The following is a 27,872-nucleotide window of genomic DNA, read 5'->3' as shown; positions in this document are numbered from 1 at the left end:
ACTCAAAGGGCCTTTTTTCTGCCTGTCCGCCCCACCTCACCCACCCCACCCAGCTCTACTCTCCTGATCGCTCTGGCCCCTGCCCTGCCCTATGCTTCTCTAAAAGTTTTGCTGGACTTTCTTTGGGATTTTTCCAATCTGGACCTGATGGCGTGAGGAGTGTGTTTACCAGGGAGCAAGTGAAGGAAAGGTGACCTTTGTCTTCCAGGGAGTTTGAGCCTGAGGAAGCTGAATTCTAGGTGGTTGGGGGGATGGCCTGGGTCTCAAATCTTTGGATCCAAGAGGTGGGGGTAGTGGGGCAGGGTTGAAGTTCCAGGTGTGGGGAACTTGCCCGGGTTTTGGGCAAGGACTCTGATGGGATCCACAGATGTATGGCTCAGGGCCCTGGACCAGCTCCGGGTCCTCGTGGCAGCTTCTGCCCCCACCCCCCCACCCCCAGTCCATCTCCCAAGCCAGGGGTACAGGCTCCTGGGGTGGCTCTTTCTGCTATCTCCTTCCTCAGCATGGTCAGAGTTGTCCCCACCTCCCCAAATGCGGGCACTGAAGCAGTTTGGAGCCCCATCCCCTAAGATTTGCCTCTCTGCTCCCTCCCAAGTGGCCCCCCCTGCACCTCCTGTGCCCAGGATGATCGATTGCCCAGATGTTGTTTGTGCTGGAGATAGGGGAAAGAGGCCAGAGACCCAGAGACCCAGAGATATGGAAAGGGAGTGAGAGAGGGAGAAAGACAGGGGAGAGAAAAGCATAGAAAGAGCATGAGGGAGGTGGAGGAAGACAGAAGAGACAGGGAGACAGAAAGATCAACAGATCCAGAGACAAGAAGAGTGAGAGAGACAGAGAAGGGGAGATGGTGGAGAGTAGAGAGAAATCCACAGGTTGAAAGACAGAGATGGGGAGAGACTGAGCAAGACACACTGGGAGGGAGATGGGCAGGGGTCATGTGGAGCTGAACACAGGGCCAGTGCTGCCCTCTTCCAGGTGACTCTGGTTTCCTATCCATTCAGGGCCCATTCAAGGGAAAGTAAGGGAGAGGTGACCTTTGCCTTCAGGGAGCTTGAGCTCCAGGAAGCTGAGTTCTGGACTCCAAATACCCCCATATCTTGGCGCTCCTGAAGGTGTGTGCCTTCTCCTGATCCTCATGGACTCTCCCAGGTGCACGCCCTGTGGATGTGCTCCGGGCCCTGAGGTTCCCCTCCCTTCCTGATGGCGTCCAGAGGGCAAGAGGCATCTGTCTGGCTGATGTGGCCTACCGAGTATCCCGACCAGCCCAGCTCAGTGCACCCACCCACCAGCTCTTCCCAGGTATGGGTGACATGCTGGAGTAGCGAGAGCTGGGGGAGGGCCTGGAGTGGGGTCTAGAATCAGACACCAGAAGGGAAAGGTTTTATGGCTCTTTTTGCCTCTCATTCCACCTGGTTGTGTCTCTCTCGGGTACCAGGAGGTTTTCCCAAAGATTTCTCATTGCTGACTGCTGTCCGGACCCACCCTGGCCTCCAGGCTCCCCTCCTGACTCTCTACAGTGCCCAGGGTGTCCAACAGCTGGGCCTGGAGCTTGGCCGACCCTTCCGCTTCCTGTATGAGGACCAGACTGGACGGCCTCGACCCCCGGCTCAGCCAGTCTTCCGAGGCCTCAGCCTAGCAGATGGCAAGTAAGTCAGTTTGCTCCTCTGGTCTGCCTGGACTGGCCTTTCAGGAGCTCCCCTCTGGCCACTGGCCCCAGAACCCCCAATCCCTGAACTAGGAAGCCTTTTGGCCACACCTCACCTACCTACTGCCCAAACTTCAGACGCTTCTGGCCCAGAGTTTAGGCTTTAGAGTTTAAATCTTACATGTAGTACTAGCCTGTGCCTTGGGCAAGTTAACTTTTTTAAGCCTCAGTTTCTATGGCTATAACATAGGGATGATACTATTATCATTAGCTCCAACCTTTCCATCATCTGCTCTCCAGCCCTGTGGACTCCCCCCACACCCTCAGTCAGTCAATTGAACCACTCCCCCCATGACCAGGTGGCACCGTGTGGCTGTGGCTGTGAAGGGCCAGTCTATCACCCTCATAGTTGACTGCAAGAAGCGAGTCACCCGGCCTCTCCCCCGAAGTGCTCGTCCACTGTTGGACACCCACGGAGTGATTATCTTTGGTGCCCGTATCCTGGATGAAGAAGTGTTTGAGGTAACCAGAACATAGAACAGAGTGGTTTCTGGTCCCACATCTTGTGCCTATTCTCCTTCTGGCCCCAGTACTCCATCTTCTTATAGCCTAGCCCTTCATTTGAGCTCTCATGAATCTCTATTTCCATTTCCTATCCTCAGGGCTAATTTTCTCTGTAGGACAATTAGGTGCCCACTTATATGGCAGGACAGCTGTCTTTATCAGTCTTCATGAGTCTGCCTGTCCATTCATCCCTTCAACCAATCTCTCTATCTGCACCCACTCATTCATAGACCCATCTAATACCCATCCATCCATTTATGCACTCACTCACCAATCAAGCATTCAGGTTTGTACCCACTCTCTTGCCCATCTTCCTCTGCCCGGCCACTTTCTTCTTCACTCATCCATCAATCTATCATCTTTAACCCATCCATTTATTCACTCATTCATCCACCCACCCAGCCCATCTACCCATGCATGCGAGGATGCATGTATTCATCCATCCCCTCATTCACCCACCCATCTCCTCACCCACCCACTTTCCATCCAACCATTCACTCATTCATTCACATATTCACTTCCATCCATCTATCTACCAATCTGTTTCCTCTACTCCATACCTCCATTTATCTACCCACCAATCCTCCCATTCATTCATTCACCATCCACCAACTCTCCCATTCAGTCAGTCATGCATTTGAGCCCCCATTCATTCACCCACTGACCCATCCATCCATCCATCCATCCATCTTTCTATTCATCCACCTGTCCATCCATCCACCCACCCAGCCAGTCAATATTCTCTGAATACCTGCTGTCCCAGTGTCAAGGGGAACACAGAAGAATAATAGAAGGTCTCTATTATTCTCAGGAGCTCCCAGTTCCTCTTTTAAGATGAGACAATAACCCCAAACTATAATACAAGGCAAGATATGCTAAGCACCATGTGTGGGCACAAATAAATGCCATTGGAATTCAAAAGTGGCTTCCCTCTCCCCCATTTCTAGAGGTCCTGAGAATTCTCATCATCACTGCCATTGGAAGGTCAAAGCAACTAAGGCTGGGCCACTGTTTCCAGAAGCCTTTGTGGAAAGGTCCATGCATTACCACAGTGTTGGATTAAGAGTTGGAATGTTTGAATTCTAGTCCCGAGTCTACCATTGCAAGTGACCTTGGGCTAGTCATTGCCTCTTTGAGCTTTCCTGAATGGAATATTTGAACAATAGGCATTGTCCTACTGATTTTTCCAGTTGTGGTGAAGGTCCAGTGGAATTATGGATGGGAAGGTCCTTTGAAAATGAAAAGGGCTGTGTACATGGGAGGGCTGATAATGATCTTCTCCCATTATGTCCTTTTACCTAGGACTGGCTCTTACCCTGTGTCCCAGACTTGACCCTCTGTCTCTCTCTGAAACCCTCTCTGCCTCCCTCCATTGATGTTCGTTCCCCATGTCTTTGCAGGGTGATATCCAGGAGCTTGTCATTGTCCCAGGGGTGCAAGCTGCTTACGAATCCTGTGAACAGAAGGAGCTGGAGTGTGAAGGAGCATGGAGGGAGAGACCTCAGAAACAACAGTCTCAGAGGGCCCAGAGATCTCCAAAGCAGCAGCCATCAAGACTTCATAGGCCACAAAACCAGGAACCTCAGCGACAGGTGAGGGAGCTGGGCGAACCCCAAACCACAGCACGCTCCAGGGAGGGAAGGTACCCAGACACCTCCCCAGGGGAATTTCCCCAATGTTCCAGAGCTCCCCATCCTATTTTGGGCTCCTGTTCCCCCCTTCACTGGAGCCACTCCAACGACACCTCCCTCTCCCAACCCTCACTCCCTCCTCCCAGTCCTCATTCATCAACCTTTTTATTTTCAATTAAAAATAAAAAGAGTCATTATGAAAGACTTCATGACTGGGAGCTGTGTCCCCTGCTTGCATCTCCTTTCCTCTGCCAGTCTTTCTGGAACTGTGTCCTTGGTCTTCCCATCCCTTCCTTGAATTAAGAGATTGGGGGGCAGTGTGTGTGGGGGGGATAAGATGCAGGGACAGAGGATGGGAGAGCAGAGTAGGGGAGAGACAGAACCAGAGAGACAAAAGTTGAAATGGTAAGACCTAGGAGGAGAAATGGGGAGAGCAGGAGATAGAGAAAGTCCCAGAAGAGTGCTGGGTCCATGCAATTCTGTGTTGGGGCCCAGTCTCTGGCCCCCTGCATGTGGAGGTGCAGAAAAAAGGGCTGGGTGGGGGGGGGGTGGGGAGGGAGGGACAGGGGACTCTGGGTTGGGTGGGGTCCAGATGGTTAGGGTGACAGATATGATCTGGGGTCAGTGGTCTGAAGGTTAGAGGGTCAATCTCTTAATCATGTCTGCTTCTGTTCCACATGTGGGACCCACGCCCTCACCTCTCCCCATCTCTCTCCTGACCCCCAACCTCTCCTTTCATCCCCAACTCCTACCCCTTTTCCAAATTCCCACACCATCCCCTTCTCTCTCTCTCCTCACCCTTATACCCCTACCTCTTCCTACTATTCCCACTGCCCATTCCCGAACCTCAGCCCACTGAGTCTTTCTACTATGACTACGAGACCCACTATTATGATGTGAGGACTGCAGGGACGACCCCTAATTATCAGGTAAACTTGAGGGACCCCTTCATTTCTTCCCCTCCTCCCACCACTCCTTGTAAACATCTCCTATGGCACCTTCCTCCCCTCTTAACATGTGGGGAGAGACATCATATATTTAGATTACGGGAGTGTCCTCACTGCCCCCTCCCATGTCTCTCTGCTACAGAGGCCACCGAGCCCCAACCACAGGGCTCCCCCTCCCCCCAGGGGGCGTCGGACCCCTCCCAGAAAGCCTACCCCACCTGCCAAGAGGTCAGCAGCCCGGCAGGCGCCCCCCTCACCAGGCCGGAGGCCCTCTCGAATTGGAGGTTCCGGCCCAGCACGGGGCCTGCCTCCCCACTTCCGACGCCCAGCTCGGCAGGCAGCTCCCCCCACTGCCCGGGCCCCCCCCAGGACCAGAGGAAGCGGTTACCGGCAGGTAGAGCCGGGGCATCCAGATCTGTGCCCCCAAACCTCTATGACCTTGGAGATTTACTCTCCCCAAACTGTACCCCCTCCAAAGGGGCTGCAAGATCTGAGATTACCCCCACCCCCCCAGTACAGACAGACAGTGCCCACAGTGGGGGACAAGGTGCTGCTTTGCCTCCCCTCCCGCTAACCTCTCTCCTTCCTTTCCGCCCCATGTTACTCTTCTCCCCGTTCTCCTTGGGGTTAGGACCCCTCCCCAGGTGAAGAGGAAGGAATCCTGGAATCAAGCCCCTTGCCACCCCCTGAGGAGGTAACTCCATCCCCCACCCTCACGCTAGCTGGGGGCAGTGGGCATCTGTGACCCACTCCCCTGCCCCATGTCATCTCAGTGAATTAGCTCTTTCTCTGGCTGGAGGGCTCCTTGTCATATCCAACTGTGGTCTTCCAGTCACTCCAGACCTGTCGACCTGCTTGTCTTTTTAAGTACAGCCATTTTTCTTCAGTGTCTATGTCTCCTTCCATTATTCTTTGATTCTGGAACAACTTCTTCCCCATGTTGGTGTCAAAAGGTTTTCATCATATTTCTGTTCCCCGGAGTTTTCTGTCCATGTTGTCACTTTTTCTGTTCTCTGTTTTTCCATCCATTTCTTTGATTATTCTCTGGACTCCTTTGTCTACCATTATCTCCACAGACTGTCTACTCTGTGTCCAGCCCTCCGGCCACCCTTCGTCCTTCTTGTAATTCATCATTTCTTCCCACTAGTCCCATTTTTGGGGCATCCCTCCTCATTTGCGGCCTTTGATGGCCCTCCCCTTTCTGTACAACCACTTCCCTCGCTCTTCTTGGGAGAAAAACTCCAGTCCCAGTTATCCTCAGATTCCTTTGGGCCAGAAGTTGCCACACTGTCGGGTCCAAGGAAAACCTCCTCTCAGCCCTAATGCCCCCATCTACCCCTCTCCCTCCCCATCCCTGGGAAGGAGCAGACAGATCTCCAGGTCCCCTCCACAGCCGACAGGTTCCTGACAGAGGAATATGGGGAGGGTGGCACAGACCCCCCATCAGGGCCCTACGATTACACCTATGGCTATGGGGACGATTATCGTGAGGAGACGGAGCTTGGCCCTGCCCTGTCTGCGGAGACAGCCCCCTCGGGAGCCGTAAGTGAAAGGAGCTCCTCTTCCATTCTTGACCTCCAGTGGGAGCTGTAAGAATTGCTTCCTGTTGTTTCTGATTATTGTCTATTGGCTGCAAGCTACTTCCCATTGATGATTTGCCTTTTTCTGTTCACATAAGATGTATATGTTGCTTGAAAGGATGACTTTCTGCTTTCCCTTGCCAAATATCTTGCCCTGTGACACCTCATGGATCTTTCTGCCCAGGGCAAATGGGATTTTTTTTTTTTTCTTTTTTAATCCTCTGGCCACTTCCTGTCTTTCTTGGCCGCTTTCTGTCTCAATCAAGCTGTATTTCATAAAGCTTTTGGCCAATAATCCCCTACTTTTTGTCCATTGTCAGTTTTGTCTCCATCATTTCTTCTTGGTAAAAACAATTTCTTATCCATGTTGCTGCCAAATGATCTAACTTCCTATGTCATGTTTTCTAACTTACAGGTCACCCCCTGTCTGTCCTTTCCTGTCTTCCTTGGCCATGGCATCCATCTTGGTGACTGTGACAATTTGTACTGAAAGGGACTTATTTATGTTTTGGCTCTAGTTTTTCATGCTGTCTTGTAACAATTTCCTTTGCTAATAAGCCACTTCCTGTGTGTCTCAGGTCATCCAAATCATAAAGTCTCCATTGTGGGCCTAGATATTTATCATGGCTACTTCCTGTGTGTATTGGCCTTGATGTTCATGTTTTCTGGAAGAATTGCCTTTCGTTGTCATAATCCCCTTTCCAGGAGTCACTTTTTGTCTGTTTTGTGAACTTCTTCTTTCTCTTGGTCGTGGTAGCCATGTTGTTGTTGAAGGTCCACTTCCTGGATCTTCTTTTCTTGGCTACTTCCTGTCTGTCCAACCATTTCCTGTTTGTCCAGTTCATTTCTAGCCATCTTGGCCATGTTTAATTTTTCTTGGCCCTGGCATCATTCTTGCTTCCAAGTGTTTGTCCCTTTGAAATGTCTCCCTTAATTGTTTCCCATGTCTTCAACCACTCCCTCTCAGTTGGGAAATTTCCTATCTACTCCATTCATCTTTTGCTTGCCTTGCAATTAGAGCTGCCTCCTCTACCCTGCTGCCTCGTCCCAGAATTTCCTTCTCTAATATTGCCACCCTTGACCCTGCGCTGCCTTTCCCTTTTGCTGCTTTCTGGAAATTTGGGGTTGATCTGGGATATGGGAGAGTTTGGAAATTCATCACTGCTGTTTGGTCAGGATGGAGGTGGAGGGGTGCATTCTGAAGATTTTTGTTGGGAGAGTTGGGGCCTGGTGGGGAATGATTTCCATTCTTCCCATCCTAATCTTGGTTCTGGCCTTAGTGTTGGGGGTGGGCATCTGAGAAGTGTGGAAAAGAAGGAACTGGTGGGCTTGGAGTATAAATGAGGGCCAGAGGAAGGGTGTAGTGTCCTTGCTGGGAGAGGAACTGGGGGTCTGCTCTGGGGCTTGAGCAATAGCCCAAGAGCTGTATTTTTCCAAACACCAGTTATGAGGTCTGACTTTGGGATATCAGTGGGGACTGCCCTCCAATTCTACTTAGAGTATGGATGTTTAACCTCTGGAGAGTTTTTAACTTGTGAACCCCTTGAAATTCTAAGAAAAATTCTGTGCACAAGGGTATATACTTTTTCTTTCCTGGAAAAGACTTTTTGGATTATATCAGATTCTCATATGGATCCATGCCCTCCCTTCAAACCCCAATAAAAATCAATCCACAACCTTAGAGAGATGCTTATTTGGTGGATTGCAGTAAGGGTGAGGTAGTTGATAGTTTCTTAAAGTTCTAAGAATTCCTGGAGTCAGAGAGCGTTTGGGGAATAGGGTAGGGTCCTCCAGAAGAGGGTTTGGGAAGGTTGGGGGGGGGGTTGGAATTCCAGGAAAGGTGTGAAGAGGTCGTTAGGGAGATGAGGAAGTTTGTTTGCTAAGATGGGGCTGGGAATTGGGAGGTGGAGAGCCATGAGGTCTCCTTGGAAGGCCTGGGAGGTCTGCGAAGAGGGAGTCTTAGAGGAGGGCTGGGAGGTTTTACAGTTCGGGTTGGGGAGGTCTCCAGAGAATCTGAGAGTGAAAGAAGGTGGGAGTTGGGATGGGGGCAGTCCTGGTGTCCTGGCTGCTCACAGGCCCCACTGGGGGTTACATGTGTGTCTCCTTCAGGCTGCCCGTGGACCCCGGGGGCTGAAGGGAGAGAAGGGGGAGCCTGCGGTGCTGGAACCTGTAAGTCACTGTTGGTCACTGAGCTGGAGGCAGGGGAAAGAAGAAAAGGAGGTGGGGGTGCTAGCCCTGTAGCCTCTGACTTTTAACCTTTGGCTCTACAGGGTATGCTAGTGGAGGGGCCTCCTGGCCCAGAAGGCCCTGCGGTAAGTGTAGCTGTGACCCATTAGCCTCCATTCTTTTCTCAGAGACCCTTCTTACAAACTCATCTATGCCTTGTCCACATATGCCCAGGCCTCCTTCTCAGAACTCTGGAGAATCCTTCCAAAGCTTCCCAGATCCTCAAATCTCTTTTGTAGAGACCACCCCTCAGCCACATACCCCTCTTCTATCTGAATGCCCACACCTGACCCACTCCTTTCTTGTTCTTCAGGGGTTGATTGGTCCCCCTGGCATCCAGGGCAACCCAGGCCCAGTTGGAGACCCTGGCGAGAGGGTAAGGGAGTAGCGTGTGTGTGGGGAGGGGGGCGGGGATGGACTGCAGAGGAGCCTCTGGTACCCAACAGGGGCACCAAGCTCAGTAATTCCTCATTAACTGGCTGACTAATGAACAAGGGGCTGGTGTGGTCCCCAGCACCCAGAAAGGAGGACAGGCTCTGGTTGGGGAGCAGAGTAATCTGTTGTCTCACCCTCATTTTTCTGTATGGGGGTGGGAGGGTTCAAGAAAGGTGTAGAGAAGTCTATATTTATTCTGTAGAGGGCTTCACAATGATGCCAGGACCCTAACATTCCCTAACTGTCACCTATCCTCATTTTCTCCCTATTCCAGGGTCCCCCTGGCCGAGCAGGGCTCCCTGGATCGGATGGGGCCCCTGGCCCTCCTGGCACATCTCTCATGCTCCCAGTGAGTTGTCTTCTGGGCTTTGGAATGGGAAGGGCAGGGGAATTGTATTCTGTCACCAAGAACCAGAAGACCAGGAAAGCTAAGGAGGAGTCTCTAAAGACCACCAACACAAAGAGATTGATCTTTGAGGTGGATGGACTAGGGACTCATTAGATGACCTAGAACCAAACATGAATCATCTAGAACTGGGCAGAAAATCCCACATTTCAGGGGCTCTAGAACCAAAGGAAAGTTTTTCTGGAGGAAGAAGCCAGAGAGTGGGGGAGGGAGACAGGAGTAGAGTTTCTGAAAACCTCTACATGATTATCTGAAAACCTTCCATGGGAGACACTGGACGAGGGCATGGGGTGGGGGGTGTCCCTGAACCTGGGAGATGGGGCAGAAGTGCTGGATGAAGCTTTTGGCTGGGAGGGTCACATGGGTTTCCTGGGAGAGAATCTGGACCTTTCTTTTTCTCTGCCCCTCAGTTCCGGTTTGGCAGTGGTGGGGGTGACAAGGGCCCTGTGGTGGCAGCCCAAGAGGCTCAGGCCCAGGCAATTCTGCAGCAGGCACGTGTAAGTAAGGCTGGAGGGGATGTTGGTGAAGGGAGGGGTATGGAGGGCAAGTGAAGACTTCAGGAGGGGTTGGAAGGGTAGGTTGGAGTAAATGTGGGGCAGGGTAAGGTCTGGGTTGGTTTGGGGCTGAGAGGGAGGTTAGGGAGAATACAAGGCAGTAGAATGAGGATTAGGAGTGGAAAGGTGAATTTGGAACGTGTACTGGGGTTGGGAGTTCTCCTGCTGCTTCTTCCTCAGCTCTGCTATGTCCCCTGCCCCCCTAGCTGGCGCTCCGGGGACCCCCTGGCCCCATGGGATACACAGGCCGCCCTGGACCCTTGGTGAGTGTGTTGGATATTGGGGTAGGGAGTTCTTTATTTGTGTGTCGGGGTACGGATAGTTCTGGAAAGGGACCAAGTTGAAAGTTATTTTGCTACTTTGGGGGAGGGCTTTGAAGTCATTGTTGGGTGTGTCCTTCAACATAGCCACTCTCTCTTCTCTGTCACAGGGACAACCTGGGAGCCCTGGCCTGAAGGGAGAATTGGGAGACCTAGGACCTCAGGTGACAAGCCCCACCCATCTGATCCCCCATCCAGTGCCTCCCTTTCCAACTATGCCCTTTAACTCTGCCCCTGAGTCTCTCTCACCAGGGCCCCAGAGGACCTCAAGGCCTCACAGGCCCTCCTGGCAAGGCTGGGCGAAGGGTGAGTGGGTGTGTGGTGGGTGTGGATGGGAGACAGGACCCAGAGTGTGGGGGACTGTGCCTCTGTTTGCTCTGACACTTCCTTTGCACCCCCAGGGCCGAGCGGGTGCTGATGGAGCCCGAGGGATGCCTGGAGAACCTGGAGTGAAGGTGACAAGCATGGGTCCTTCTCTGATGCCTATGACTTCTAGCCCCATCTAAGCTCATTGTTTTCTGGGCATGACCAAGTTCCCAGGGTTTCCCCATGAAGTGGCACCTCCCCACTCAGGACACAGTAGGGAGGGATGGGGTGGAAAAAGAGCTAGGACCTCACTCGGGCTGCCGCTCTTCCTCTAGGGTGACCGAGGTTTTGATGGACTCCCAGGGCTACCTGGGGAGAAGGGACACCGGGTGAGTATATTGGGGGTAATGCATTGTGATGAGGGGGTAGACCTTCTGTGGAGGGGTGGGGAGGTAGGGAGCTCAAGGCAAGGGAAGGAAGCTGAGGGTCCCTGCAGGAGCTCAATGGGTGAAACCGGTTGGTTAATTGAAGAGGGTCAGTTTCTGCCTGTGCTGGGGGCTCTGAGGCCCCTCTTATCTGTTCCCCCATTTTCCAGGGTGATACTGGTGCCCAGGGCCTTCCTGGCCCCCCTGGTGAGGATGGAGAGCGGGTAAGTATTGTGGCCAGGGCAGGGGCTCAGTATGGGAGAGGCGTGGAGGATGAGGCTGATTCACCATGTCCTCCTCCTCCAGGGAGATGATGGGGAGATTGGGCCTCGAGGACTGCCTGGAGAGTCGGTGAGTGTCCAGGGGGTCAAGGGTGGGGCTCTGAGGATGCCAAGGGAGGGATATGGACACAAAAGGGACATATTATCTCTTGCCCATGCATGTCATATCTTCCCCTCACCTGATTGCAGGGACCTCGAGGTCTCCTTGGCCCCAAAGGCCCACCTGGTATTCCTGGACCCCCGGTATGTGACTATCCCTGACTTCTGACCTTGACCTCACCCCCTGACCTTTCCAACTCTCCACCTTTCCTAGCTGCCTCTCCTCCCCTACATTTAGTTCTCCCTCCCTGGCCTCCCATCGCTCTGCTCCAGCTTTTAATCCTAGGTGCCCTTGCAAGGTTCTATGGTACAGTGCACCAAAGGCTCTGAGCATAACTTAAAAAAAAAAAAAAATCTTCAAAGAAACAAAACAAAAGCCCACAAACCCACAGACCCATAGACCCACGCCCTGTGGATCTGGGCCGGCTATGTTTACTTAGGTTTGGGATGGACTGGAGGTCTGACCAATGTGAGGTTGCCCCGTCCCACCCTCTGGAGTGGCTGGGCCTCCCAGAAACCACAGGTCCTTCCAGGGCCCAGGCCCCACCTTCTAGCCTACTCACACCCCTCTCATGTTTCAGGGAGTCCGAGGCATGGATGGTCCCCATGGTCCCAAAGGGAGCTTGGTGAGTAATGGGCATGGAGAACCTTAGCCAAGGTCCTGTTTCCTTGGTGACCATTTTGACCCCCTGCCTGCTTCTGGTTCTTGTGCCCCTGCTGTCCCAGCTAGGACTCAGCTCTCTGCCCCAAGTTTGTTCTGTCACCATCTTCTTTTGACCTCTGCCTGATTGCCTGTTTCTAGGGACCCCAGGGAGAGCCAGGACCTCCTGGACAACAGGGCACTCCTGGAACCCAGGTGAGTTGTCCTGTCCAACCCCTCCCCATCTTTAACAACTTCCTCTGGGCTTCCACAGTGGGTCACACCCTGGATAGAAATTAAGGGTCTCCAGCTCCACTGCTCATGCTCTAAATGGGGATGCTGGCTACAGGAGAAAGCAGCCCACCTCTGTGGGGCCCCTGTGACTTCTTTCTCTCTCTGTGTAGGGTCTCCCCGGGCCCCAGGGTGCCATTGGGCCTCATGGAGAGAAGGTAAGTGACTGATTGGGGGATAGGGGATGAGCTGGGAGGGGGGGTTGAAGAGAGAGCCTTAAATGTGTGGCTAGGACTTCAGTCATAGTCTGATCTGGTCCCTCTTGTGGCCCTGTGCCTCCTCGTCTTCCTGCAGGGTCCTCGAGGGAAACCAGGGCTCCCTGGCATGCCTGGCTCAGATGGACCGCCGGTGAGTGGGTATCCACCTCTTAATCCAAATTCCACTTGACCCTCCACCCCAAGTGAATGACCTTCAAGTGCCTTTGGTGACTATCCACACAGTGTATCCCTGACACTGGGAGGTCACTGGTGGTGCCTGCCCCTGGTCAGTTGGCTTCATTAGGGTCATAAGGGGGAGAGGGGTTAAAGAAGTGAAGGGAGGGATGCAGGGAAGGTGACAGTGGCCAGTGGTCACATTCTCCTTCCCCTACCCCAGGGTCACCCAGGAAAGGAAGGTCCTCCTGGAACTAAAGGAAACCAGGTGAGATCTTCCATACCTGCTTTCACCCCTGAGGGAGTTTCCACCCAGTCTCGGGCCCCAAAGTCCTTGGAATTTCCTTGTCTTATCATTCACGTGGCTCTGTATTCTCGGTCCCATGCCCTGTATCCCTGTTCAGACTCCAATGTTGTCTCTACCGTTTCTTCCACCCCCTGAGGCCTCCACAGTCACACCCTGAGACCCCTTTTTAGATACCTTTCTTTCTTCTTCCAGGGTCCATCTGGACCTCAGGGTCCTCTAGGATACCCGGGACCTCGAGGTGTCAAGGTAATGGACAACCAGGCTGGGAGATAAAGGACTGTGGTCGGGGGAGCCAGCTGGGGTCTCAGGAGCTTGATCCTTCCAATCTAACCTCTGTCTCCGATCTCTCTGTCTCTGTCTCCCTTCTAATTCTAGGGTGTGGATGGAATTCGTGGTCTGAAGGGTCATAAGGGTGAAAAGGTGAGAGATGTGCCCCCAGCTTCCTAGCACCTCCATCCTGTCCCACACCACCCCTTCTGCCCAGCTCTTCCCCACTTCCTTCCCTCAAGCCTGCCCTGCACTGCTCTCCAGCTCTGAAATCCACCCTTCCACCCACGTTTTCTGAAATGCTCCATCTTACCTCCTAGCCCCCCATCGTCTCTGATGACCTCTCATCCCCATCTTTCTCAGGGCGAGGATGGCTTTCCTGGGTTCAAAGGGGACATGGGCGTGAAAGGTGACAGGGTGAGTAGAAACCCACACACTGGCCCTCCAACCCTAAGTCCTGATGTTCCTCCATGTTGGAGCCCCCAATCACCAGCCTATTTCCTGAAACCCCAGACTCCCCATCTCCAGTGCTCTTCTCCCTTGGAGTCTGACCCAGCAGGATGACAGCTTGCACAGTCTGCATCCCATCAGCCTGATAGTCACAATGCTCTCCCTGTCCCTGTGGGGCTCCCTGTCCTGCAGTAGCTTCTGGGACCCTACTCTGCTTCACCGGGGTCCACCTCTCCTTTTGGGGCCCAGGCCACACCATCAGTCCCTGACACTCCCCTCTTCAACCGTCTTACCCAGGGAGAGGTTGGAGTTCCTGGTTCCAGGGGAGAAGACGGTCCCGAGGGGCCGAAGGGACGCACTGGACCCACTGGAGACCCTGGCCCCCCTGGGCTCATGGGTGAAAAGGTGACAGGGGACGGGAGGGTATGAGGGCCTGGGCCCTGGGATCAGGATGGGCTTGGGGGTGCCAACAGCTGGAGTCAATGAGTCATTTGAAGACCTCTATACATTAATTATGCTCCTCTCTGTAGAAGGCACCCCCTGGCCACTGACAGTTGGGGGTGGGGGGGGGATATATAAGAAGTGAAGGAAAAGTCCCTGTCGTGAGAATTTACGTGGCATAGAGGTGGGGACAAGGCATGAGGCTGGCATAAGGAATGTAGGTATAAGGCAGAGTGAAAATGTGTTCAGACTCAGAGCAGCAGGAATTGCAAGAAGGGAGAGTCAAAGAGGAGGTGAGCGCAGACCTGCAGAGCTAACTCTCAGTAAGCCCTCAACGGGGGCCAACACTGCGCCTGCTTGTCCTAAGCCTCCTGTTGCAGAGAGCGTTCACTGAGGCACCAGGAGGTGAAGAGGCTTGTTAGTAACACAGCCAGTGAGGGGCATGGCATGGGTTTGAGCCCAGGCAGGCTGCAGAATCCCTGCTCCTAACCTCGGCTTCACTGCTGTCTGGGCAAGGCGGGCCCTGAAGCATCAGGAGGAAGGGGGGGTGCCAGGGGGCTTGGGGTGGTGCAGACATGGGTGGGGGGCGGAGGTGGTCCTGAGTGTGGTGTGTGCGAACCTGCAAGGGGACTGGTCTTGGTGGCGTAGGAGTGTGTGCTGGGAAAGGAGAGCTGAGGTTGACCGGTAGGAGGGGCTAGATCACGATCCTGAGGAACTTGAAGGAGCTGCGGATTTAAAGACACAGAGGAGGCAAGATCCCAGCACCAGAGTTGGGGAAAATCCACTCTCAGGAAGGAGAGATGACAAAGGCCAGGCAGCCTGTGGAGTAGGAGATGAGGGGTCAGGGGCTGGAGATTTGCTGGGGAGGCTTGCTGGGTGGGGGCTGGCTCCCGTCTCTGGGGCTTGGGGTCTCCAGGGATGGTGTGGTGTCTGACCCATCTTGCTCCTAACTGCTCCTGTCTCTCCACAGGGCAAGCTGGGTGTTCCTGGTCTGCCTGGCTACCCTGGACGCCAGGGTCCCAAGGTGATATGGTGCCCCATTTGTGACCCCTCCTCCTCTTCCCTTCTCTGACCCCCGATTCCAGGAAGCACAGACTGACAGAGCAGTGGGGGACCCTAGAACAAATTTAGCCTAGCCGCATTCTACAGATGGGGGAACCGAAGGCCCGGCAGCAGCGGGGGTTTGTCCAAGGTCACCAAGTTATTGGAAGAGCACAGGCCTCCCACCCTACTGCCTCCATCACCTCTCTTGACCCCTGCTGGCTCTTCTAGGCCCTCCCCTTTCCTGACGTCTCAATTTTCTCCCTCTCCATCCTCCCCAGGGGTCCCTGGGATTTCCTGGTTTTCCTGGTGCCAGTGGAGAGAAGGGAGCCCGGGTAAGCTGGGGCAAGGGAGAGGGTGCGGAGGGCAGGCCTGTGGGTGGAATCACGCCCTGGTTGATGTGTTGTTTCTGCTTCCTTCCCATCAGGGCCTGTCGGGGAAGTCAGGGCCTCGGGGAGAGCGGGGCCCCACGGTGAGTGCAAGGGGCAGACATGTGGCTCAAGATCCAAGGAGGTCCAATTGGGTTTTTCTGACAACTCCTCTCCCCTCTCTCTAGGGTCCCCGGGGTCAGCGGGGACCCCGAGGTGCCACTGGGAAGTCTGGCGCTAAGGTTAGTGGTCTTGGCAGGGTTCCATCTGCCGTCTGCCCCTTAGCCCAGCTCCCTGTTGACTCCTCTGACCTCCAGCAGAGCTAGAAGGCAGTGCCTCTTGCCCTCTGACTCTCTTTCCCCCCAACAGGGAACATCAGGTGGTGATGGCCCCCATGGGCCCCCCGGAGAAAGGGTGAGTACAGCTTGAGTCTCCTGTTCCCCAGTGCTCCCCAGGATCCTTAGTGGAGCCCTCGCTCTTTCACCCTGGTGGGGGGGTGAGGTGGGGGGAGCTGCACCCCGTGACCATTCTCCTGATTCAATCCGGCTCTTTCTCTAGGGTCTCCCTGGACCTCAAGGCCCCAATGGATTTCCTGGCCCCAAAGGACCTCCGGTAAGCTAACCTCTGACCTCTGACCCGCTTGGGTTCTGTGAATCCTTCTTCTCCAACCTCCTTCCAACCCAGAGTTCACCTGACACCTGAATCCCTTCTAGGGTCCCCCTGGGAAGGACGGGCTGCCAGGACACCCAGGCCAGAGAGGAGAAGTGGTAAGTAATGCCCCGGGCCCCCTCAGACCTTCCAGAGCTGTCTGGAAGGCCCACCAGGGAGGTTCTGCTGGCAGAGTGATCATCCTGGTGCTGCTCAGACCCATGGCCAAGGGCTCCGTGGTGACTCTGCCCTTCCCCCAGGAACCTGGGATCCATCCCACAGTGTCCATGCCTGACATACTTTGACCACTCTCTCCCCTCTTCCTTTTTCAGGGTTTCCAAGGGAAGACTGGCCCCCCTGGCCCTCCAGGGGTGGTGGGACCTCAGGTATGTCTGCTCCCTGGGGAGAGTGGGCCCCAGACCCTGGAGTCAGTTTGTCTGCCCCTCTTCTCCCTTGTCCCAATCACATGCCCCAGCCCCTGCTTTGCCTGACCTGGACGCCAGGGCTGGGATTTGGAGCAGGATCCCAACTGGGCCAGTTCTCATCTCGTGTCCCAACGGGGCAGCTCCCCAGTGGGGACGCAGGGTGGTGCAGTTATCCCAAACTGGGGAATTACAGTGGCCGAGGAGAGCCCCAGGAATTCCCCAGTAGCTTTGGGGCGGGGATAAAGCGGGTCCAGAGGGGTCATTTTAGGGTGGCAGGGTGGCCTCTTTGGGCAGGGAAGGGGGCAGACGGTCTGAACTTGGAGTCTTTCTGTCTCTTTCTCAGGGAGCAGCAGGAGAAACCGGGCCCATGGGGGAGAGAGGTCACCCCGGCCCCCCAGGTCCCCCGGGAGAGCAGGGACTGACTGGAACAGCTGGAAAAGAAGGAACGAAGGTCAGTAAAGGGCCAGGCAGAGGGGAACTTGGGAGACCAGGGTTGGGGTGCTGAAGGGAACAGATAATTTGGGAATTGAGAAAGGCCAGAGACCTCTCTGTCCAATATGGGAGCATGGCTGTGGCTCATGACCTTTTGTTTCATCTTAGGGTGACCCTGGTCCCCCAGGGGCTCCAGGGAAGGATGGACCTGCTGGTCTGAGGGGCTTCCCAGGGGAGAGAGGCCTCCCCGGCACTGCCGTGAGTGTGATCCCGGTCTCCCAACAAGTCACGGGGCATCCTGGCGTCGCTCAGCATCACCCCCCCTCCCATTCCTCCGAATCTGTCTCCTCTCCCCTCCCCTCATCCTTCCCTGCATGTCTCTTGGACCCTCATTCTTGTAATGTCCCCCCTGCCCGTCTCACGTCTGTTGCTCCAAATCTCTGGTTCCTAGGGTGGATCCGGTTTGAAGGGAAACGAAGGTCCGGCCGGTCCCCCTGGCCCTGCAGTGAGTCTGGGGGTCCTGGGGGGCAGGAGGGAGGAACCAGGAAAGAGTGGGTGAGGAGGGATGAAGAGTGGCATCTGGATCTAGGCAAGGCTGGGTACTGGGCAGAGGGGGTCTAGGATCAGCCATAGTGTATTCAATTTTGGGCTCTTCTCCTGAGAACCAGGGTCAGAGCTCCTCTGGTGTGGGTGGACTATGGTGTCCTCCTTGGGGGTCTGACTCCATTTCCTGTCTCAGGGCTCCCCTGGGGAGCGAGGTGCCGCAGGATCTGGGGGACCCATTGGCCCCCCGGGGCGCCCAGGCCCACAGGGTCCCCCTGGAGCCGCAGGAGAGAAAGGTGTCCCGGTGAGTGTGGGGTCCCTGGGGAGAGACACTGGGGAAGGGTCTGAGCTGTGAGCTGCTGGGCTATGGAGGGTTTCCTGTTAGGGTGTTTGAGGGTGAGGGTCATTTTCAGGTCATGACTCCTTTCTTCTTTTCCTACAGGGTGAGAAGGGCCCCGTTGGTCCAACTGGCCGAGATGGGGTACAGGGTCCTGTGGGTCTCCCTGGTCCTGCTGGACCCCCGGGTGTGGCAGGAGAGGATGGAGACAAGGTGTGGAACCTACAGACCCTGGGCCCAATCTTTCCAGATGAGATCGCTGATCTGGGCATGCCTCCCACCCCTATCCCTGTCTTATCCTCCCTGCCCCACCCAGGGCCTTTCTCTAAGATCTCATCTGCCTTGTCCCCGCAGGGTGAGGTGGGAGACCCCGGACAGAAGGGCACTAAAGGGAATAAAGGTGAACATGTAAGTGACCATGACTTTTGACTTCTGACTTCTGGCCTTTATTAGCCTTGTTTCTACCTGGTTTCTGTCCCTGTCTTGGTGTCTCTGACTCTCCTTTTTACCCCAGGGCCCTCCTGGACCCCCTGGACCCCTTGGTCCTGTGGGGCAACCTGGAGCAGCGGTAAGTGACTGATGTCCCGTCTGCCCCCTCCCTGCCCACCCCCCAGGGGCGCTGGCAACTTCCAGTCTGCCCTCAGTTCCCCTTTGCCCTTGGGGTTGAGCTTGGGAGTGGGGGCTCTGGGCCTGGCGCCCAGCTCGGTGTGAGGTTTGTGAATAGAGAACTCCTGACCCATGACCATCTGTGTCCTCGTCCCTGCCCTCCCTCCACCTCAGGGAGCAGATGGGGAGCCCGGAGTTCGGGGACCCCAGGGACACTTTGGAGTCAAAGGTGATGAAGGAACGAGAGGATTCAATGGGCCCCCAGGTCCCATTGGCCTACAGGTGGGTTGGGGGGTAGAGGCAGGGGCTGAGAGGTGGGGTCAGGATGGGTCTGATGACCATCCCCTGCTGCTGAGGACTGGGGAGGTGGGGCAGAGGACTGGGGGGCATGAGAGATCGGAGGGAAGGGCACTGGAGGCTCCGTCTACCTGGAGCTGTGCTCTGGTGCGTTGGTCATCTGAGTCTGTGCCGTGTACCCCTGCACAGGGTTTGCCAGGCCCCTCGGGTGAGAAAGGAGAAACAGGAGATGTGGGCCCTATGGTGAGTGAGACCCCACTGACAGCGTGTGACCCTCTGGCCCTAACCCCACCTACTAGTCTCCCCCTATCCAGCTCCCGCAGCATCCCCTGCTCCCTGCATACTGCTTCCTGGCGGGGCTGCCCCCCTCCCCTGCTACCCCGCCCCCCACGATGTCTGCCTCACCCAACCCTCAGCCATTCCTGTGTGCTTAATGCTCTTTCTTTCTCTTCCCGTCCCCATCTCTGCTGTATCTCTTTTCCCCAGGGACCACCTGGCCCCCCAGGACCTAGAGGCCCAGCTGGACCCAATGGAGCTGATGTGAGTCCTCTCAGCCTCTGTCCCTTCAGATCACTCTGGCCAGTTCTGCCTCCCTTTCCCCAGACTACAAACTCTAGTCTCATCTCAGCTGCTATGAAAAGTCAACGGCCCTGGAAGGCCTCCCATTGTCTCACTGCTGTGACCTCAGGGTGCTCATTCAGGCTCTACCTCCTCCCTTAAGCAATGATTCCTACTTCTGTTCCTCTTCCAGGGTCCGCAAGGTCCCCCGGGAGGTGTTGGGAACCTGGGTCCCCCTGGAGAGAAGGTAACTGGGAAGGGGGTGAATGAATGGACTTGTCCCGGACAGGGGGTATCAAGGTTGGACTTCTGCCAGTTTTGATTGGGGGTGGGACAAAAGGGAATGAGATGTGGGGAATATCAAGATTTTTTGGGGAAAGGAGGTTTTTGACCTGAGTTTCCTTGCAGGGGGAGCCAGGAGAGTCAGGAGCTCCAGGGGTCCAGGGCGAGCCAGGTGTCAAAGTGAGTGAAATCTCTGAGGCCTTGCTCCCTAATCCCCATCACCCTCCTCAACACCAGCTCCCGGTTGCTGTGACCTCCCGGAGCTGGAGCGTCTCCAAAGCCCAGGAGCCTGTTCTCCTAATCCTCTGTGAGGCTGGACCCCTGGGTCTGAGTGAGCCCCATGCTCTTTCTTTGAAGGGAAGCAGGACCAGAGGACTCCCTATGGGCTTGACTTTCTGTGTGCATCCCCCTGTCACTGAGGGGGTGGAGGGGAGGCTGAAGGTATCTTGGAAGCAGGGGCTACGTCCTTGATCTTCAAGACCCCTTTGGGACCATCTGTACCCTCTACTCATCCTTCAGGGCCCACGCGGGGAGCGTGGGGAGAAAGGAGAGTCGGGGCAGCCAGGAGAGGCAGGACCACCAGGGCCTAAAGGCCCCGCCGGTGATGATGGCCCCAAAGGGAACCCTGTGAGTTTGGGGGGAGGGGCTGGGAAGAGGGCCTTGTGAATGAGAGACCTGGGAATGTGGGTGTGTGTGAGTGGGAGGGTCTTGCAGTAGGGGGAACCCAAGAATGGGGGACCATTTGGGTGGAAGACTCTGGGAATGAGGTCTCCTGGGAGGGATGTTTGGGATCTGAAATCCAGAGAGAGAAAGTGAGAGATGCCTTCTAATTAATTCCCTGAAAGCATCAGAAAGCATGAAGTGCATGAGGTGGGGAAGACAGAGTGCGGGAGACTATCTCCCCAGGGTGTGCAGGTGGGTAAGGCCTGCAGAAAGGGAGAATGTGACATGTGCCCTGGGGCTCTGTGTTGGCTCTGGAGGCTTAGGGGGTTGTGACCTTGACCCTGTTCTCCACATTAGGGTCCTGTTGGTTTTCCTGGTGATCCTGGCCCTCCTGGAGAAGGTGGCCCTCGGGTGAGTCTTCCCTAGGGAGAAGAAGAGGGAGAGAGGGTGGGCTCCTGTACAGGGCCTTCATGCGGCTGATGGGCTTGAGTGGGGGAAGCTGGGGGTATGGCAGGGCAGGCAGAGGGATGAGAGGATTGGCAGTTTTGCGGCTGATGCCAGCCAGGTTGGGGCAACCCCTGACCTTGCTTCATCCCTGCAGGGCCAGGATGGTGTGAAGGGTGACCGAGGAGAGGATGGCGAGCCAGGACAGTCTGTGAGTGACCAGTGACCCCTCCCTCCACCACCGAGCCCAAGCCTTCAGGACCATTACCCCCTTTTTATACCCTGCTCCTGAAGGGTCCATTGGCTGGAGGCTAAACACTCACCCACCCCTATTCCTCCCTCCATAGGGATCCCCTGGTCCCACTGGGGAGAATGGACCTCCTGGACCACTTGGAAAGCGGGTAAGTGAGGTGGACATCTGGGACCTTGAGGGGCAGTCCTTGGGCAAGGTAGATGGAGGATGGGGCAGTGGCAGATGGGATGGTCAGGGGGGTGCCTGGGGATGGGGTGCATGTGCGTGAACATTGTATTTGTAAGTGTGCCGTGTATAAGTGAGTATGTCTGTTCCTGGGTATGTTCTTGCTGGGGGCGGGGTGGGGGTAGTACTCATCAACTGATCAGAATGCACCCTGGAGGAAGGGGCTAGCTTTCCTGGAGGGCCCCTGCTAGGCTAAGGATTAACCCTCTAGTTGCTGGGGTAGAAGGTGGCGCACTAGATGGTGTGTGGGCAAGTGACTCTTTGCTGAATACACAGAGCTCCTCAGTATTTTAACAACTGGTACAGCTGTACCAGCTCATCTGTCAATCAGCTCCTGTGACTCTGATGGTGCGTGCACAAGTGTGTGTGTGTGTGTGTGTGTGTGTGCAGGGGGAAAGTAGCTGAGCCTGGAGACTCACTACCTCATTGACTTTTCCTTCCTGTCTCCATCTGCAGGGTCCTGCTGGCTTGCCTGGTCCTGAGGGGCGGCAAGGAGAGAAGGGAGCCAAGGTGAGGGCGAGGCTATCCTGGATGCTGGAATATTCCCTCCATCTCCTGGCACCTCTGGTTCCTCAGATTCCTCTCTCCAGATGTCTACCCCATGCTGAGCCTCTTGTCTCGAGGGAGGTTCCCTGTACTTATTCCTGTTCCTGCTCCAGGAGCTCCTGGGGTTTGGCGCCTCCTCTCTGCCTCATCCTGTCCACCTTGGACCCCCCTACCCCCACCCGTACCCCTTTCCTTTGCCCTTTAAGACTCATTCCTTGTACACGTTTCAGGGGGATCCTGGTGCTGTGGGTGCCCCAGGGAAGACAGGTCCCATGGGTCCAGCAGGCCCAGCAGGGAAACCTGGTCCTGATGGTCTAAGGGGACTCCCAGGCTCAGTGGTGAGTCATGGAGCAGAGAGGCTTGGCTGGGGGTAGGAGGGGTCCGGGGCCTTTGGAGGGGTGCCTGTGTGGGGACAGTTCTCCTGATCTCTGTGGTCCCCTTGAATCTGCAGGGTCAGCAAGGCCGTCCTGGGGCCACAGGCCAGGCGGGGCCTCCAGGTCCTGTGGTGAGTGACTCTGGATTAGGTGGGGTGGGTGGGGGTGAGGATGGTGGTGCCCTTGGGCAGTGGGCATCCAGCTGAAGCCCTGGAGGAAGTGGAAAATGGCAGTGGGGAGAGCTTGTTCCCACCTTTCCATGGAGAGAGTGACTTCCTGTCTCCTCACAGGGGCCCCCGGGGCTTCCTGGCCTTCGAGGTGATGTTGGAGCCAAGGGCGAGAAGGTGAGTGACAGACATGCGGCCAGATATCTCCCCTCAACTTCACCCCGGAAGCCTATGGGGACCCTGAGTGCCTACCACTGTGCTCAGGCCTCCAGCACCGAGGGGGTTCTTACTCAGCATCTTACACAGCATCTTTGGGGGTCCTTACTCAGTGAGGATTGTTCACAGGCCCTGCTCTGTCCTCAGGCTCTGTGCCCAAGTCTCTCTTGTCTTCTGGGCTCTGACCCCTGTGGGCTTTTTCTTCTGCACCCACGTGTCTCATCTCTGCCTCCCCCGACCACCTGTCCGTTCTGCAGGGTCACCCAGGTCTCATCGGACTGATCGGGCCCCCTGGGGAGCAGGGAGAGAAGGGTGATCGGGGACTTCCTGGCCCTCAGGGCTCTGCTGGACAGAAGGGAGAGACGGTGAGGACATGGTCTTGGAAGGTCTGGGTGGATGAGTGTGGGGATTTGTGTTGGGGGTGGAAGGGAGGAGGTGAAGACTCAGCTGGGGGGTAAGGGAGGGGGTGTGGAGGAGGACCCAGTTGAACCATGCCCCTCTCCTTCCTAGGGTATCCCGGGAGCATCTGGTCCTATTGGTCCTGGAGGGCCTCCTGGCCTCCCTGTGAGTACCCCATCTGTTCCTCACTAAATCCCCTCAACCCCACTACTCCCCGCTCCATAATCCCCCAATGGCTTCCATGGCAACCACCAGCCTAAGCAGAATAGGCCCCAGTGTCCTCCATATGTCCTCACACCCGCAGTGTTCCCCCCGATCCTTCCAGGGCCCCCCGAATATCCCCGTGGTCCCTCACGCCTGCCCCTCCCTCCTGCTGTAAAGCCAGGGTCCTGTGGACTCATGATTTAGCCTCTCCATTCCTCCACGTCCCAACCGTCCCCTGTGGTGACCGTCTCTCTCTTGTTCCTCATTTCACAGGGACCTGCTGGCCCCAAAGGAGCCAAAGGAGCCACAGTGAGTGACCCCCAGGCAGCTGTGAGCTCTGCCCCCTTCCCCCAGCTGGACTTGACGCTTTCTCTCCAGGGCAAACATGCTCCCTCCAGTGGAGCTCCTCATTCCCAGCCCAGAGACTGACTTGATCCTTCTGGGGCCTTGATTGCATGCGTGACCCCTTGACTCCTCCATGACCTCATTTACTCCTTTGGCAGGGCCCAGCTGGACCCAAGGGAGAGAAGGGCGTCCAGGGTCCTCCAGGATACCCGGTGAGTTACATGTCAGGGCCTGCTTCTCTGCCTCGGCCTCTCTATCTCCTTGTTTCTCAGCTTCCCCCTCCTATCAATCTTGTCTCTCACCTTCTCCATCCATCCCTCCAACCAGGGCCCCCCGGGCGAGGTGATCCAGCCCCTGCCCATCCAGATGCCCAAGAAGACTCGGCGCTCGGTGGACGGAAGCCGCCTTATGCAGGAGGATGAGGCCATACCGACTGGGGGGGCTCCGGGCAGTGCTGGGGGGCTGGAGGAGATCTTTGGCTCTCTTGACTCCCTGCGGGAGGAGATTGAGCAGCTGAGGCAGCCGACAGGGAGCCAGGACAGCCCCGCTCGCACCTGCCAGGACCTGAAGCTCTGCCACCCGGAGCTGCCTGACGGTCAGTGCCCGCTTCAGGAAACAGCGTAACAACAATGAAAAGCAGAATGGATGCCAGGACTCCTTGGGGAAGGTGTGGGGTAGGGGTGAGGGCCCAGGGGCTTGGAGCAGCAGCTCTTTACCAACTAGGTCAGAAGGCTTTCAACATTTAACAACTGATCTGCTCCTACCAGCGCGTGCCGGCTCACAATCAGCCCGCTGTCTACAGGGAGTGACAAACATGCGCACGTGTACACACGTGTTTGCATTTACAGACGGGCATGCGTGCGAATCTACGACCACATATCATACCGACGTGAGGGAGTCAGTGCTCCTGCCTCCTCCGTCGGGAGCCTGGGGGTACTGCTGCAGGGAGGGGTGCCACAGGCGGGCAGGGGTGTAAGGTGATGACGGAGTGCGAAGTAGGGTGGGCAGCGTTGTGGGGTTCTGGGGGACAGTGGGACCTGGAGACTGAGGTCATGGTGGGGAGGGGGGTGGGGAGGGTGGGGGGGTTAGAGCAGCGGGGTGGGGAGTGGGAAGGGGAGCAAGGAGCGTCTTGGGTCCCACCTGTGGGGGCCCTGACCCTTCCCTCTCCCTCACCCAACAGGAGAGTACTGGGTCGACCCCAACCAGGGCTGTGCTCGGGATGCCTTCCGGGTTTTCTGCAACTTTACAGCGGGGGGGGAAACATGTGTGACCCCCAGGGATGACGTCACGCAAGTGAGAGCTGGCCCCTGACTTCCTCCCCTGCCTCACTCACAGCCCCAGTGGCTTCTGGGATTCTGGGACAGGCACCCTGGCCCTACAGAACCTGCTGCCCCTTCTTTCCTTGACTCTTCACTTCTCACCACCAGCCCGCCGCTGCTCACTTTGTCTCCTTCCCTTGACAACCCAAGACAAAGCTTGCCTTTTGTTTACCCTCAGTCAGTCCCCGGCTCCCGCTTTGGCCCCTCATTCTCCCCCAGCCCTTTCTGCCCGCCCCCGTTCCCTGCCCCTGACCCTGCCCGTGACACTGGCCCTGGGTCCCCGCTTCCGTAGACGCTCCGCAAGCCCTGCTCTGTCTGCCCCTCACTCGCTGGCCTCTCTCCTGCCAGTTCTCTTACGTGGACTCAGAAGGCTCCCCGGTCGGTGTGGTCCAGCTCACCTTCCTGCGGCTGCTCAGCGTCTCAGCCCACCAAGATGTCTCGTACCCCTGCTCTGGGGTGGCCCAAGATGGTCCCCTGAAGCTCCGGGGGGCCAATGAGGATGAGCTGAGCCTGGAGACCAGCCCCTATGTCAAGGAATTCAGAGACGACTGTCAGGTGGGAAGCAGGAAGAGCTGGGCGGGGGGGTGCATCCTGGAGTCAGGCTGCTGGAAGACCCTTTGGGCAGAGGCACCCAGGAAGAGCAGGAGCAGTCCCACTTCTTTGTGTCAGATACAGCCGAGGGAGCGCTGGCAGGGGCGAGGAGGGTGGGGCTCACCTCTGGGCACACACCAGCATCACCCGGAGTGAGCCACGCCGGCTCGTGCACATGTTCACACGGGTTGTGCGACAGAGGCATGCAGGGGTGCAGATCACCCCCCAGCCTGTGAAGGCACAGGAGCGCACAGACACCCACAGTCTGTACATACACCCCCAGCGTTGCCTGGCCAGGGTCACCCAGGCATACACATGGGGAATCAGGTCAGATAGTGTCACAGTTACACCACAGACACCTGTTTACACATCCCTGTGGGGTGACCCAGACTCGCACAACCACCACAGTGGATAATCTCAAAGACAAGCCCAAAGCCGCAGGGACTGGCTTGTGAGCCCATGTGCGTGTGGGCGTACACACGTGCACACGTACACGCATATCCAATCTTCCTAGCTTTCCCAGGCCTGACTCTGGGAGAAATTTGAGGAAGGAAGTCTAGCAAGTCTGACCACGTGACAAGGATTGGGTGCTCAGAGGAGAGGCGAGCCCGGCCGAGGCTGGGGCATCCGTGGGGCGTGCGCGTGCCTCCACCACGCTCACTGCTCCCTCTCCCCCTTCTCCCCCCAAGACACAGCAAGGCCGGATGGTGCTGGAGGTGCGGACACCTGTGGTGGAGCAGCTCCCAGTGCTGGACGCCTCCTTCTCAGACCTGGGGGCCCCCCCTCGGCGGGGAGGGCTGCTGCTGGGGCCCGCCTGCTTCATGGGCTAGGACCTTCTCTGTCTGACCCTGTCCGCTGAAACCAGGCCCACCTGGAATCCCACAGCATCAGCTCTGTGCCATCTCCTGAGAGGGCTCCTCACCATCTAGGGGGCTCTGGGCCAGGGCGCCGAGAGCCCCCAGTCAGGGGCAGACCAGGGGAGGGGTGAAGCGCACGTGTCGGGCGCCCCAGGGGAGGGGTGGCATCTGGGGCTCTTGGCCCTCCCACCTGGAGCCTGTGACCTGTTAGACAGCCGGGACCCTTATTTAAAACTCACCTCCCAATCACCCCCAAACAAGTGGAAGAGAAGAGAAAGGACACTGTGTATTTTGTATTTAAAAGTAATTATATTAATTATTTAAAGAGTGGAGAACAAAAGAACAAAAAAAGATAAAGAGAGAAATGCCAACAAAAATCAGCAGACTTCAGAGACAGGGCTCCCCAGGGGTGAGCCCCGGCACCCTCCTCCTTGCCTCAGGGCTTTCCTCAGTGACTGTGGGGGGACGTTTTCAGGCCAAACCCCACCTCCCTCACAGCCCGCCTGCAGCACCCACTGTGAATGTTGGAATATATGGTCTCCTTTGCCTCGGGGTCTGACTCTCTCTGCCCAGGGTGGGGCTTTCTCCGCTCCACCTCCCGGGTGTTTGGCTCCCTGACCCACACACTGGCTGTCTCTCACTTGGTCTGGGGCTTGCAGGACCTGCCTGTGACTTGGGGAGCAGGTCGCACCCCCCAGGGGGAACTGGAAGGGTGAGGGGTGAGAGCAGGACCTGTATTCAGTACTGTTGAAATACGGAAATTCATCCTTATGAGCTTGTCAATCCCATGGCTCTGAGCCCCTGAGTATCCCACTGCCATCCTGGCCACCCTGGTCCCACCCCTGAGCACCCCCACACCTTCCCTGATCCTGCTATGGAAGAGTTAATGTGTGGCATCTGGATGGAAGGGACTCCCAGGACCTTGTCTAGCCCTATGACCAGTGTCCGTTCTGACTGATGGTTAAATAATGTGATCACCTCCTCCCGGGGCACACATGTGTGGTGCTTGTGTTGTTATTTCAACCCCGGACCAACCTGTACCCCTCTTTGCCAGCTGAGGCTTTACCAGAAATGGAAGGCTTAATCCCTTTCCCCAGGGGGCCTGTCCTTTTGTGGTATCAGGGCCCAGAAAAAGTTCATAAAACCTGGCTGACAAGTCCAGACTCACCAACTGATCTCCCAGTGACATCAGGTGGAGCGCCAGGGCTCTGTCTGACACGGATGCTGGATTGTTTCTGGGTGAGGGTGTGCCTGTCTTCCTTGTGTCCAGGTCAAACATGGCCTTCCTGCACCCCGGGCCCCATCTTTAGGGACCTCGGGGCTGGAAGGGGGCCTTACATGGTCTAGTCCAAACTCTTGGCAAATGAGGAGACTGAGACCCATATCCAAGACAATGTTTCTTGCCCCTGTGCCTCTGGTCACCTCATCCTTCCCCTTCAGGTGTGCCGTGGTCCTGGCAGCAGGTGTGGTCGAAGGCCACCCACACCTGCGCATATTACCGGCTATGCCCTTCCAGGCTTCTCTCTGTGTCAAGTGCACAGTCCTT

General features: G+C 56.2%; 1 protein-coding gene across 2 annotated transcripts in view; it reads left to right on the top strand.

Annotated features, from left to right (window-relative positions):
* COL11A2 (collagen type XI alpha 2 chain) overlaps positions 1-27,248 on the top strand; it is a 28,746-nt gene extending 1,498 nt beyond the window's left edge. Inside the window, exons 2-66 of one of the 2 annotated variants that reach the window (XM_034991084.1) lie at positions 1,150-1,299; positions 1,436-1,646; positions 2,005-2,167; positions 3,610-3,801; positions 4,692-4,769; positions 5,419-5,481; positions 6,150-6,329; positions 8,477-8,536; positions 8,638-8,679; positions 8,907-8,969; positions 9,303-9,377; positions 9,845-9,931; positions 10,195-10,251; positions 10,419-10,472; positions 10,561-10,614; positions 10,710-10,763; positions 10,950-11,003; positions 11,210-11,263; positions 11,346-11,390; positions 11,510-11,563; positions 12,001-12,045; positions 12,222-12,275; positions 12,464-12,508; positions 12,645-12,698; positions 12,945-12,989; positions 13,221-13,274; positions 13,404-13,448; positions 13,659-13,712; positions 14,043-14,150; positions 15,157-15,210; positions 15,509-15,562; positions 15,655-15,699; positions 15,784-15,837; positions 15,965-16,009; positions 16,154-16,207; positions 16,309-16,362; positions 16,576-16,629; positions 17,012-17,119; positions 17,269-17,358; positions 17,552-17,605; positions 17,840-17,947; positions 18,086-18,193; positions 18,335-18,388; positions 18,495-18,548; positions 18,761-18,868; positions 19,073-19,126; positions 19,370-19,423; positions 19,635-19,688; positions 19,850-19,903; positions 20,243-20,350; positions 20,744-20,797; positions 20,988-21,041; positions 21,178-21,231; positions 21,765-21,818; positions 22,085-22,192; positions 22,306-22,359; positions 22,519-22,572; positions 22,869-22,976; positions 23,122-23,175; positions 23,488-23,523; positions 23,718-23,771; positions 23,887-24,154; positions 24,740-24,852; positions 25,227-25,433; positions 26,159-27,248. In XM_034991084.1, coding sequence (XP_034846975.1) covers positions 1,150-1,299; positions 1,436-1,646; positions 2,005-2,167; positions 3,610-3,801; positions 4,692-4,769; positions 5,419-5,481; positions 6,150-6,329; positions 8,477-8,536; positions 8,638-8,679; positions 8,907-8,969; positions 9,303-9,377; positions 9,845-9,931; positions 10,195-10,251; positions 10,419-10,472; positions 10,561-10,614; positions 10,710-10,763; positions 10,950-11,003; positions 11,210-11,263; positions 11,346-11,390; positions 11,510-11,563; positions 12,001-12,045; positions 12,222-12,275; positions 12,464-12,508; positions 12,645-12,698; positions 12,945-12,989; positions 13,221-13,274; positions 13,404-13,448; positions 13,659-13,712; positions 14,043-14,150; positions 15,157-15,210; positions 15,509-15,562; positions 15,655-15,699; positions 15,784-15,837; positions 15,965-16,009; positions 16,154-16,207; positions 16,309-16,362; positions 16,576-16,629; positions 17,012-17,119; positions 17,269-17,358; positions 17,552-17,605; positions 17,840-17,947; positions 18,086-18,193; positions 18,335-18,388; positions 18,495-18,548; positions 18,761-18,868; positions 19,073-19,126; positions 19,370-19,423; positions 19,635-19,688; positions 19,850-19,903; positions 20,243-20,350; positions 20,744-20,797; positions 20,988-21,041; positions 21,178-21,231; positions 21,765-21,818; positions 22,085-22,192; positions 22,306-22,359; positions 22,519-22,572; positions 22,869-22,976; positions 23,122-23,175; positions 23,488-23,523; positions 23,718-23,771; positions 23,887-24,154; positions 24,740-24,852; positions 25,227-25,433; positions 26,159-26,299 — 5,129 coding nt within the window. In that variant the 3' untranslated portion in view covers positions 26,300-27,248. The remainder of the gene's footprint in view (positions 1-1,149; positions 1,300-1,435; positions 1,647-2,004; positions 2,168-3,609; positions 3,802-4,691; positions 4,770-5,418; positions 5,482-6,149; positions 6,330-8,476; positions 8,537-8,637; positions 8,680-8,906; positions 8,970-9,302; positions 9,378-9,844; positions 9,932-10,194; positions 10,252-10,418; positions 10,473-10,560; positions 10,615-10,709; positions 10,764-10,949; positions 11,004-11,209; positions 11,264-11,345; positions 11,391-11,509; positions 11,564-12,000; positions 12,046-12,221; positions 12,276-12,463; positions 12,509-12,644; positions 12,699-12,944; positions 12,990-13,220; positions 13,275-13,403; positions 13,449-13,658; positions 13,713-14,042; positions 14,151-15,156; positions 15,211-15,508; positions 15,563-15,654; positions 15,700-15,783; positions 15,838-15,964; positions 16,010-16,153; positions 16,208-16,308; positions 16,363-16,575; positions 16,630-17,011; positions 17,120-17,268; positions 17,359-17,551; positions 17,606-17,839; positions 17,948-18,085; positions 18,194-18,334; positions 18,389-18,494; positions 18,549-18,760; positions 18,869-19,072; positions 19,127-19,369; positions 19,424-19,634; positions 19,689-19,849; positions 19,904-20,242; positions 20,351-20,743; positions 20,798-20,987; positions 21,042-21,177; positions 21,232-21,764; positions 21,819-22,084; positions 22,193-22,305; positions 22,360-22,518; positions 22,573-22,868; positions 22,977-23,121; positions 23,176-23,487; positions 23,524-23,717; positions 23,772-23,886; positions 24,155-24,739; positions 24,853-25,226; positions 25,434-26,158) is intronic. The other variant, XM_034991085.1, reaches the window with a different exon arrangement.
* Positions 27,249-27,872: the final 624 nt, after the last annotated feature.

The sequence above is a fragment of the Mirounga leonina genome, unplaced genomic scaffold, assembly GCF_011800145.1.
Source record: "Mirounga leonina isolate KUSES-001 unplaced genomic scaffold, KU_Mleo_1.0 Mir_53, whole genome shotgun sequence".
NCBI classification, from domain to species: Eukaryota; Metazoa; Chordata; class Mammalia; order Carnivora; family Phocidae; genus Mirounga; species Mirounga leonina.
Note: the sequence above shows the minus strand (reverse complement) of the source record. Positions and strands in the feature narration are given on the sequence as shown.